This window comes from Neolamprologus multifasciatus, chromosome 1, assembly GCF_963576455.1.
Source record: "Neolamprologus multifasciatus chromosome 1, fNeoMul1.2, whole genome shotgun sequence".
Lineage (NCBI taxonomy): Eukaryota > Metazoa > Chordata > Actinopteri > Cichliformes > Cichlidae > Neolamprologus > Neolamprologus multifasciatus.
Window position 1 is genome coordinate 24,546,672 of NC_140439.1, and position 12,383 is coordinate 24,559,054.

Below are 12,383 nucleotides of genomic sequence, written 5' to 3' on the forward strand. Positions count from 1 at the left end.
TTCAAATTTAATCTCACTCACAGACTAAACCTAATAATGATAATGTATTTATAGAATATTTCGGCCAGTTATAAGTTGCTCTGATCTCGACTATATTTGTTTAAAAAAAATTGAGCCTGCTAGCAAAAACAACTACAACAATAATAATTGTGATAATAACCATAATAAATAGGAGTCGTGAATACAAGAATAAATTATGGGGCAATTATGAGTAGAACACCAAATATCACTGAATGACAGGGACTGAGATTCTAGGTAACATTTTCCTAAATTACTTTGAAAATATAATAATGAAACAAATTACAAGCATCATAAAAAGCTTGAGGACTATTTAAAGAAACATGTTCTTCACCTGGGCTTTTTTTTTTTCTTTTAGCTTCAGTCATATCTGACTTTTTATATTTTTACGTGACATTTCCAGACAATCAATTATTAGTTGTGTTGGAATTTAAAGTGCGACATCACATTTAAAAGGGTGGCAACCATCTGGGGTTTGAGGTTTGACGAAATAAATTATTGCCACCCCTCCGTCTGTCTTTCCAGATGTCTGTATGCCCTTTAATTTTCTCATTGTACTTCTGTGTGATTAACTCTTCAGTAACCAAAAGGCTTCATTGAGTCTATCATGTAACGCTTTGTTTAAATTGAGTAGCATAATCAAAGAGAGATGCAGAGATGTAGAGACTTCAAGGCTGATAAACACGGCATCAAACGCACAGACACACACAGATCGGGACGAAAGATAAATCACAGGTGATAATCATAAACAGCTTAAAAACACATCTATCACATTTATCAACATACACAAATCGCACGCTGTCTTACATTTACTCAAATCCCTTTTTTTCTGGGTTGATGGCCTGTGTTTATGGCAGAATACAGATGGATAAACATACAACCACCAAAACACACACACACGCACACACCCTCAATATAATGCACAGTATTAAACATCCAGAGCAGATCAGAGTTAAGGGAAAACACAGCTTACACAAGAACAAAACAAGCTTACTTGCACACATATATATTTATCAAGAATTTTAGCACAGCTGGAGATCTACATCAGAGGGGGGAAGATCTGATGGGTCCATGCGTGAGAAGGGGAGTTTGGGAACAAAATACAGAGAGGACCAGCACTGAGGAAGAGAGGGAGGAGAAGCATACACAGAGAAGCTATTGATGACCTGAGTAACAGAGAAACTAATGTTAACACTTTTTTCTGTCTTCATCTATCTGTGGCACCAGGAAACTCTTGGTCACAGCCCCCTCCCCCCAAATAAAAAGAGACCTGCTTGGCTGCTGACATGAAGCATTAATCCCCTGTTATACCATCAGACTCCACGGCCTTTGAGAAAACTGCTCCTCTGTGTGAGTTCGACTCCACAAAATCACATTCAACTATGAGCATGGGATTTCCCCTCTTCATGCCCTCCACATGAAAATCTCTCTCTGGTTATTTGTAGACTGTAAACTGAGTTAGTTGCTGAGCTGTGTCTCACACCAAACAGGACTTTTTGCTGCTTCGAATGATAAATTTTAGTCACTTCATTTACTTAGAGGAGGTTATCTGGACAGCACAGAGGCCTGAAAACGAGCATGCCTACACTCCCCAGATGAAATATTGTGTCCAACTTGGCCGCTGCACGCTCTCTTCTCTCACGCGCACACGCACTCTCTTAACTCCCCGTGCTTGCACATAGGATATAGCTCTCACTCCCTCTTTTACACTCTCTCTGTCCATCTTAGTATCTCAAACACGCACGCACAAAAAGGACGCATGCACGCAATGCCCGGAGCTCAGAGCGTGCGCGCGCGCACGCACACGCGAAACTCTCCTGCACACTCACACCAACGCTGTCTGCAGCAGCGAAACTGCATGCATTACCTTTCTGTCCCTCACTCTCGCCTGCGCGCGCACACGCAAAGTCCAACCTGCGAACACTGTGATCCTCCGGCACACGCGCGCGCATATGCATGTCTGCGCACACAAACACGCAGGCGATTTGAAAACCTCCAAAACTCACCCTTGGATGAGGAGATATCCCCCAAGAGAAGCCCCAGCAGGAGGAGAAGCGGGAGGTCGCGTCTCAGCCTTCCCGTTTTCTTCACGTTCAGCCTCCTCCACATCAGCAGCATCTCTGGCGTTCCTAAATCCGTCATTTTGCTATTAAATAAATCCAAGCTGGCTTAATTTTAAAGCCCTCTCCCCACCTTGCCGCTCTGCTTGACTGAAGGAAGCGGAGGGGGGTAAAAGAGGACGGCCGTCCCCCCTCCTCCTTATTCTTTCGTTTTTATATATTAAAAAGAAATACCCGAAGATCAATCACGAATATCCCCCATACACATGTCCATGTTAACGTTTGGACAGGACAACCGGTGACGGGTTGATGGTCTGAGATCGGGCAACACGCCGCTGGTGTGAGCTGTCATAGCAGAGACCGGAGGACCGGAGGAGAGAGACAGAGAGATGAAGAGATTTAGGGAAAGAGAGGAGAGAGATGGTCGGTAGGTCCGCACAGCACAGCGAGCGAGCGACGACTGAGAAAGGGGGGGAGAGAGGGGGAGAGCGAGAGAGAGCATGGGAGAGAGAGGCAGAGTAAGAGTACGACAGACGAGTTAGTTGGGGAAGTAAAAGAGAGACGGTAAAAGTGGGTGATTGTGGAGGAGGAGGGGAGGAAGGAAAGATGAAGAAAGAACGAGCCACTGGAAACGGAAGAAAGGAGGTAAGCAGGTGAAGAGAGGGATGAGGGGATGAGAGGAAAGGGGGGAAGCAAGTAAAGAAAGATGGAAAGTAATGGAAAAAGAAGGGGAAAGGTTTGAAGGAGAGAGGATAGACTGGCAGGAAACGGGTGGCGGACAGAGATTTCAGGAAAATTGAAGTGTGGAAGAAAGCGTGAAAAGGGAAAAACGGAGGATAAAAGCACAATGACGGAACAGAGCTGGAGCAAGAAATAAAAGAAGTCATAAGAGAAGGCGAGAAGGAAATGGAATTAAAGGAAGGACAGAAAGAGGAGTGTGAATAAAATGATTGGAGAACTGTAGAGGTCTGGCAAGCAGAAGTCAGGAGAGAGGGGGAAAACAGAGAAGAATTGGAGGATAAGAGTGACAGGGGGTGAAAGAGAAGAAGGAGGCCAAAGAAAAGATGGTGTTGGGGGGTGGCTGGGTAGGGGAATTTAGAGAGGATGGAGGCATAATAGATGCAAGAAGTGAGAAAGAGTGGGGGGAAAAAGACAAGACAAGTAAAGATGGATTTTAGCAAATGGAGGGAGAAGAAAGATCAGACAGAAAGACAGAGAAAATAAAAGACAAGTGAAGAGGAAAGGGAAAGGAAGGTGACACAGATTGTAAAAAAAAAAAGGACAGGTTGGGGAAGAGGAAACAAAGCAGGAAAGGTAAGTTAAAGAGCCAAGTGGGGTTAAATAGCCTATAAGACTTAAGTGAAGGAAGGGGATTGGAAATGTGGGCAGGCTGAGGAAAGACACAAGCAATATAAAGACAGAGTTGAAGTGACGGTTGCTGAAGGAAAGCTGACAGGAATGGGGATGAAAAGAAGTTTCAAAAATGAGACGCTGATGTAGAGCTGTTAACGAGAACTGAAAAACTAAAAACGACTGTTAGGGAGGAATAAAGAGGGAGAGTGGTGGCGCTAAAGAGAGGTAATGCTCTTGGCCGGCCTACCAAAGTCACACACACATACACACACACATGAAAATACCTGCTGCAAATTTTCAATCACATTTCCAGACTATGAGAAGGTCACCCAATGTTAAACACACAAAAAATAATTTCACTCTACTTCTTGTTAATCAGTCTCAGTGTCACATTAAACGCCACTCTGATCCTCTCATCTTTAAGAGTGAATGTGTGTGTGGCGTGTGTACCCCAAATGGAGCCACGAGCCAGTTATTGATCCCCGGTCCCCGGTGGCATGTACAGAGGATCAGACTAACAAGATTACAACGCTCCAAACACGACGTGGAGACTTAGCCACAGACACGACCAACACACGGGAACATTTGAAGGCAAATGCACGTCACTCCAAATTTGTCCCATTACAGTATTTCACAGCAGGTGTCACCCAATATTTTCACACTATGAAAAGAGAAGCTTGTGAGTGGGTTCCCCAAAGTAAATGCACTGAAAACTGACATAGCTTTAGTGACATCACTCAGTTTTCTTAGAGATTTTCTGGGATTCAGATTAATTGTGGCAGCTATGAAGCCAATCACCCACTAAGGCCTTAAGATGTTCTTAATGGCATCCTCTATAAGAAGGGTTCTTTTTTTTCTAAATATATTATATTATGTTTGTTTTTGTGGATTATTTCATGTGATTATTGCTGTTGTTCACATTTGCCGGGGAAAAAAAGTTGTGCCAAATAAAATATGTGGACCCACCCACTATGGTGAACCCTTGCAAATAAGGGAGCAGCCAAATAAGCTTTGATTTTATGCTGTCGGTTATCTTGAAACAGTCAGTAAGGGATAATTCACCCAAGTCAGGAACAGAGATCCATAAACAAATCTAGTAAGGAAAATTTTATTGCTAATAAATGTATTAGCGATTAATCCGTAAGCAACTTGTGCATCTAGCTGCTAAATAATTAAAAAAAAACAACTGAATTCAAACTAATCCTTTTGCTGTAGACCCCCAGAGCAACTCCCGTGGGTCCTTTGACCACATGCTACAGGGATTTGTCAGCTACGGCAGCTTGTTGTCAGCTTCTTCAGATATTTTTCATAATGCATTTTGTCCTGTCTGACACAAACGCTGCATTCCTTCCTGTACAGACAGTGAACCACCTAAACACTGACATCACATCCTGTGTGTGCATATCTGCATGCCAGAATCATGTGCTTTCACACGGGTTTATACAGTACGTACGTGCTCGGCTGTTGTGCTACATGCTTTAGTGAGTGTGTTTCAGTGAGTGGATGTGTGTGTGTGGGTTGAGCTATTTCACAGCATTACTGTGAGTCATCCATCAAGCTGGTAGCTCTCTGTGCATTGGGCTAGTTTAGTCATTTTATATATATTTATAAAAACATTTTTTACATCCACTAGTGGGAGGCTTCATAACAGCATACGCTCCTAAAAAGACTGTCATTTTCAACCCTGACAAGAGGGTCGTTTGACACAAACACACATCTTCTGCTGCACTTCAACCAACAGGCAGACACAGGGAGGCAAAAAGGCAGATCTGAAATACAGACAGACAGACAGAAAGACAGAGAGATACATAGAAAGACAAACACACAGATGAATAGATGGGCACTAAGGATACCATCAGCACCATGCACCATTCAGCACTATGGAGAGCTCCTGTTTATAGCTCAGTGTAGTCAGGCTGCCATCTGCTGCTGAAAATTAAACTGCAGGAGAAAATGACTAGAGAGCAGAGGGAAAGTGTAAGCCACTGAAGTTTAAGTGCAGATACGCAGCTGAATATGAACCTGTGCAGAATGAATCACAGTGAGGTCTACGATGGCCATCACTTTCACTCCAACTGGGTTCAAATCTGAGATATTTCTAATCTCAGAGACACAGTTACTGTTGGAACATGTTTTTTTCCATCCATGAAAGAAATCAAGTATCATAGAATCCCACATTTTACTGCTCTGAAGGATACCTCTCATTTTAAAAGCTTTAATGGGGCCAAGGCTGTAATTATGGTTACAGCAGTAATGCAGTTGGGCATGTGGTGCAGCCAAGAATAAACAGGATCAAGTTGGAGATTTGACTCGAGAGCTTTATTGGCTGTAGATTTAGAACAAAAAGCATAAACACTTTCTCTACAAACACATTTGCACTAACAGCTAATTAAACCACTGAAGGTCTCGCGTTTATTTATTTTACTGTGAACTAACAAAAGAGGAGAAAAACGGGTCCCCTCATTTGTCCTATGAGGAGCTGCTAACCTGTGAGTCAGAGTAGAAATGAACTGCATTTCAAACTAATGTCTCGCTGATGTTATCTGCAAACACACACACAAAAGAAGAAAATATCACCTCTCACTGCAGATGTATTCATTGCTCCTTTATTTTTGACCTCATTATGCAAAAACCCAAAGAACATCTAGATCTAAACTGCATTCTTCTTTAATGACTCTTTAAAAAAAAAGGATTGGTTGCTTTGATAATTGTGTTTGCAACTTTTCGTATGAGGTCTGCCAGTTTTTCCACCGTATTCATCTATTTTAAAATATTCAATTCAATTCAATTTTATTTATATAGCGCCAAATCACAACAAAAGTCGCCTCAAGGCGCTTCATAGATACAGAGAAAAGCCCAACAATCATATGACCCCCTATGAGCAAGCACTTTGGCGACAGTGGGAAGGAAAAACTCCCTTTTAACAGGAAGAAACCTCCGGCAGAACCAGGCTCAGGGAGGGGCGGCCATCTGCTGTGACCGGTTGGGGTGAGAGAAGGAAGACAGGATAAAAGACATGCTGTGGAAGAGAGACAGAGATTAATAACAGGTATGATTCAATACAGAGAGGTCTATTAACACATAGTGAGTGAGAAAGGTGACTGGAAAGGAAAAACTCAATGCATCATGGGAATCCCCCGGCAGCCTACATCTATTGCAGCATAACTAAGGGAGGATTCAGGGTCACCTGGTCCAGCCCTAACTATATGCTTTAGCAAAAAGGAAAGTTTTAAGCCTAATCTTAAAAGTAGAGATAGTGTCTGTCTCCCGAATCCAAACTGGAAGCTGGTTCCACAGAAGAGGGGCCTGAAAACTGAAGGCTCTCCCTCCCATTCTACTTTTAAATACTCTAGGAACAACAAGTAGGCCTGCAGAGCGAGAGCGAAGTGCTCTAATAGGGTGATATGGTACTACAAGGTCATTAAGATAAGATGGGGCCTGATTATTTAAGACCTTGTATGTGAGGAGCAGGATTTTGAATTCAATTCTGGATTTAACAGGAAGCCAATGAAGGGAAGCCAAAACAGGAGAAATATGCTCTCTCTTTCTAGTCCCTGTCAGTACTCTTGCTGCAGCATTTTGGATTAACTGAAGGCTTTTCAGTGAGTTTTTTGGACATCCTGATAATAATGAATTGCAGTAGTCCAGCCTGGAAGTAATAAATGCATGAACTAGTTTTTCAGCGTCACTCTGAGACAGGATATTTCTAATTTTAGAGATGTTGCGCAAATGGAAGAACGCAGTCTTACATATTTGTTTAATATGTGCGTTGAAGGACATATCCTGGTCAAAAATGACTCCAAGGTTCCTCACAGTGTTACTGGAGGCCAAGGTAATGCCATCCAGAGTAAGAATCTGGTTAGATACCATATTTCTAAGCTTTTCAGCGCCGAGTACAATGACCTCAGTTTTATCTGAGTTAAGAAGCAGAAAGTTAGTGGCCATCCAAGTCTTTATGTCTTTAAGACATTCCTGCAGTTTAACTAATTGGTGTGTGTTCTCTGGCTTCATGGACAGATAGAGCTGGGTGTCATCTGCATAGCAGTGAAAATGTATGCTATGTCTTCTAATGATGCTGCCTAGGGGAAGCATGTATAATGTAAACAGAATTGGTCCTAGCACTGAACCCTGTGGAACTCCATAATTAACCTCAGTGTGTGAAGCGGACTCTCCATTTACATGCACAAATTGGAGTCTATTAGATAGATATGATACAAACCACTGCAGTGCAATACCTGTAATACCTACAGCATGTTCTAATCGCTCTAATAGGATATTATGGTCAACAGTATCGAATGCTGCACTAAGGTCAAGAAGGACAAGCACAGAGATGAGTCCACTGTCAGAGGCCATAAGAAGATCATTTGTAACCTTCACTAAAGCTGTTTCTGTGCTGTGATGAGCTCTGAAACCTGACTGAAACTCTTCAAATAAACCATTCCTCTGCAGATGATCTGTTAGCTGTTTGACAAGTACTCTTTCAAGGATTTTTGATATGAAAGGAAGGTTGGAGATTGGCCTATAATTAGCTAAGACTGCTGGGTCTAGAGATGGCTTTTTGAGTAAAGGTTTAACTGCAGCCACCTTGAAGGCCTGTGGTACATAGCCGATTATTAGAGATAGGTTGATCATATATAAGATCGAAGAATTAATCAATGGCAGGACTTCTTTGAGCAGTTTTGTAGGAATGGGGTCTAAAAGACACGTTGAAGGTTTGGAGGAAGTAATTATTGAAGTTAACTCAGAAAGATCGATTGGAGAAAAAGAGTCTAACTTAACATCAATGGTACTAAGAGTAGCTGTAGATAATATTACATCTGTGGGATGATTATTGGTAATTTTTTCTCTAATGATAAAAATTTTATTTGTGAAGAAGTTCATGAAGTCATCACTAGTTAACGTTAAAGGGATGTTTGGCTCAACAGAGCTCTGACTGTTTGTCAGCCTGGCTACAGTGCTGAAGAGAAACCTGGGGTTGTTCTTATTTTCTTCAATCAGTGATGAGTAGTAGTCTGCCAGTTTTTCCACCGTATTCATCTATTTTAAAATAGCACACATTATTGTTTTTCCTCTTACATTAAAAAAGGAGGTGCATCTACTCAAGCTCAGACAGGGGTAAATATGCACTTACTTTACAAAGGCAGGGAGGCTGCTCACTGTAGTAATAATAATATACATGGATAATTACAGCATGGAACATAAAGAGTAGGCACTAATCAAAGGCACAAGCATTGTTTTTAGAATCACTTCCTTCAAAGTTCCCAGAGGCACAAAGCCTGTATTTCCACTGGAGACCTTTGTTTTCTGCTCTTCTCTTCTTCAGTGGCAAAGAAGCACTGTTGTGTCTCCAGCAGCTTTAGAGTTTAGCAGGGTTTTTGAGCTCAGACCACAGAGGGCCAGAAGTTGAAATATTTCAACTTTTGGTAAAACAGCACTCCACTTCAAATGGGTCTTCGAAAGTCTCTGAGCAACAGCAGGAGCCACAATCAGCACTTGCCCCAAAATCTGTTTAGAGCTGCTGGAAGAGTCACAGGATAACTGAGCATGAGTCAGTCAAATTTCATCACACAGTGTTTTCTTCCCTTTTGTGTTAAAATTGTCCCACGCATTAGATCAGTATTAACAGACAGACTCATAAAACCATAAAGGTTTAACAATTAAATCTTTTTTCCCCAGTTAATAAATAGCGTGGGAAATTATATTCAAAATTAAGTGCTGCAACTGGACTAGTTTTTACTTTACATTCACGTCATCGCATCAGATCACCCTCTGCCAAAACAATAAAGGAATAAACTATTTACTTCAGACTTAAAAAAATCTTTTTATCCAACTAAATCTATCTTTTAAGAATGCTTTGAACATTTTTGACTATATTAGTAGAAGTACACCAAACATTCAATTTCATCAAGCAAAATAACCAAGGGAACAAAAAAAAGCACTCTGAAGTACCCTTGATCAAACATTAGAAGACAGCGAGGGAGAGGTTTGGGGGGGCGTTCAGATCCTTCTGTAATCACCATCGAGCAGCTCAACAACAGAAAAGAAGTATCTACTATTTATAATCTTGTGTTCCAATTTTAACACTAGGTACATACTGTAGTTTCTATCTCAGCACTTCAAGTGAGGAATGAGCTTCGCAAGATCAAGGTGCGGAAGGCTGCAGGTCCAGATGGCGTCAGCTCCAGGCTCCTGAGATGCTGCGCAGATGAACTGTGTGGCATGTCACTGGGGAAAGTACCACAGCTGTGGAAGACCTCCTGTGTGGTACCGGTACCAAAGACCTCCCATCCCAAGGACCTCAGCAGCTACAGGCCGGTAGCCCTGACATCGCATCTGATGAAGACACTCGAGAGGTTGGTTCTAAACCATCTGCGCCCCCTGGTGAGGTCTTCATTGGATCCGCTGCAGTTTGCTTACCAGCCTGGTATTGGGGTGGAGGACGCCATCATCTACCTCCTGCACCGAGCTCTGACTCACCTGGAGAAGCCTGGAAGCACTGTGAGGATCATGTTCTTTGATTTCTCCAGTGCTTTTAACACCATCCAGCCACGACTTCTGAGAGACAAGCTGGAGCTATCAGGAGTGGACCACCACATGTCCCAGTGGATACTGGACTACCTCACAGAACGTCCACAGTATGTGAGGTCACAGGGCTGTGTCTCTGACACGCTGGTCTGCAGTATGGGGGCCTCACAGGGAACTGTGCTGGCACCGTTCCTCTTCACCCTCTACACTGCAGACTTCTCCATCAACTCCCCACGCTGCCACCTACAGAAGTTCTCTGACGACTCTGCCATAGTCGGCCTCATCACAGGTGAGGACGACTCAGAGTACAGACAGTGGACTCTGGACTTTGTTGACTGGTGTCAGCAGAACCACCTGCTGATCAACGCCGGGTAAACGAAGGAGTTGGTGGTGGACTTCCGGAGACGCAGACCCACCACACTGACACCGGTGAACATCCAGGGAGTGGACATTGAGATAGTGGACTCTTATAGTTACCTGGGTGTTCACCTGAATAATAAACTGGACTGGAGCCACAACACTGATTCTCTTTACAGGAAGGGTCAGAGCAGACTCTACCTGCTGAGGCAGCTGAGGTCATTTGGAGTCCAGGGAGTGCTTTTAAAGACCTTCTATGACTCTTTGGTGGCATCTGTCATTTTTTACAATGTGGTATGTTGGAGCAGCAGTTTATCGGCAGCTGAGAGGAAGAGGTTGGATAAACTCATCAGGAAGGCCAGCTCTGTTCTGGGATGCACCCTGGACCCAGTGCAGGTGGAGGGAGACAGAAGGACTCATCTCTGATGGACAGAGTCTCCCACCCCATGCATGTAGATGTTGCTGAACTGCAGAGCTCCTTCAGTGACAGACTGCTGCATCCTAGATGCATGAAGGAGCGTTTCCGCAGGTCCTTCCTCCCTGCAGCTGTCAGACTGTACAATCTGAACTGCTCCCAACAAACATAGATGTTTACATCAATGCTGTAACTGCAATAAGCTAGTTAATTAACCAATTCGCACTACAACCTGGTTTGCCTCTTACCTGTAATTATTTTTATTTAATTTAATAACTGTACAGTACTCTCTGTTTATAGTAACCATTGTCCTTAATGTAAATATGTAAGAAAAATTGTGTATGTTTCTGTTCCGTGTCCTGTGTACTGTTTGTTTGTATATTTGTCTTTTTGGCTGCTGTTACAACCAAATTTCTCCTTGTGGGACAATTAAAGGATTATTCTATTCTATTCTATTCTATTCTAGTTTACATTTGTATCCTAACAACAGTACCTCCGTCAGGTAGCAGGTACTAGTTATAATTCATGTCTCTGCACTATAAGGGATGGATGGATGGATGGATGGATGGAACTAAACATTACTGATGCAGAGTGGGATCATCTGCTCTGAATTTCCTTCAAGAACACCCAGGGGAACAATTCCTGGGCTTTGCAAATATGAGGTTTGAGCAACAGGTGGATGAGGATGTAAGCTGTAGAGGGACATTTGGCCTCACTGACATACATATCCAAGCATAGCCACACGCTGAGCACTATCAAATTATGATGTTGTGTCTAATCATTTATCTTCTCGTCTAATAGTTTAGTATTTAAGAGACCAGCCTACCGGTATCCAAGGCAACATCTTATTGCTACACGGTCACAAGATAGGGTTATTTCTTCTAACTAAAACCATGCTAGGTCAACGCTACCCATCTTAGTGGGACTCTAAAACTGAAGAGTTTGGCTTTTTGATCAAGTGCTGTTTTAAAAAGTCCCGAATTCAAATTGGTTTGATTTGCAACAATATAAAAATGAGAAAAGGAAAAACTGCAGCAAAAAAAGAAACTGGAAACAGTAAATGCTGACATTTTGGCATAAAGAATGAGTAGAAAGATAACCTTTTAAACAAATAACTGTTGACCTTAATTATGGGATGCTACCTGTCTTAGCACATAATGGCAGTTGTCATGGCATTTTCTTTTAGCCTGTAGACCAGAGACCTTTAAGTATGACTGAGGAGTTATTGTGTTTCCAAATCACAAATCACTGTATTTTAAATTGTGTTATTTTCACCTGATTTTGCTGTACAAGCGGGGCTGTGGGACCTATTTGCAATGGTTACCCAAATGTCAAAAGCACTACTGCAGCATGCCTATGTACCATTTTTAAAAGCCTTCTCCTATTATATTTAAATCACCCAGAGAAGCAGTAGGTACACACAGTGTGTCTTACCGAGGCAGGGTCAACAGAGGAGAACCTTAATTGACTCAACTTGAGTCCCCACAGGTTATGAAAACCAGCACATTTTAATGAGCGCAGGTCCAAGGTGAGACACTATATTTATTCAACTTGACGGGAAAAGTTTTAACGCAACTCATTCGTATGAGAAATATGGAACTACTTTGCAGTGCTCTGCCATACCCGAGTTGTCTTCAAGTGTCTTCCCTATCAAA

At 42.4% G+C, this 12,383-nt stretch overlaps 1 protein-coding gene across 1 annotated transcript in view; it reads right to left on the reverse strand.

The window, feature by feature from the left end:
- Positions 1 to 2,948, reverse strand: part of csmd1b (CUB and Sushi multiple domains 1b) — a 437,934-nt gene extending 434,986 nt beyond the window's left edge. Inside the window, 1 exon segment of the mRNA XM_085164942.1 lies at positions 2,025 to 2,948. Within this exon segment, the coding sequence (XP_085021068.1) occupies positions 2,025 to 2,160 (136 nt within the window). The 5' untranslated portion in view covers positions 2,161 to 2,948.
- Positions 2,949 to 12,383: the final 9,435 nt, after the last annotated feature.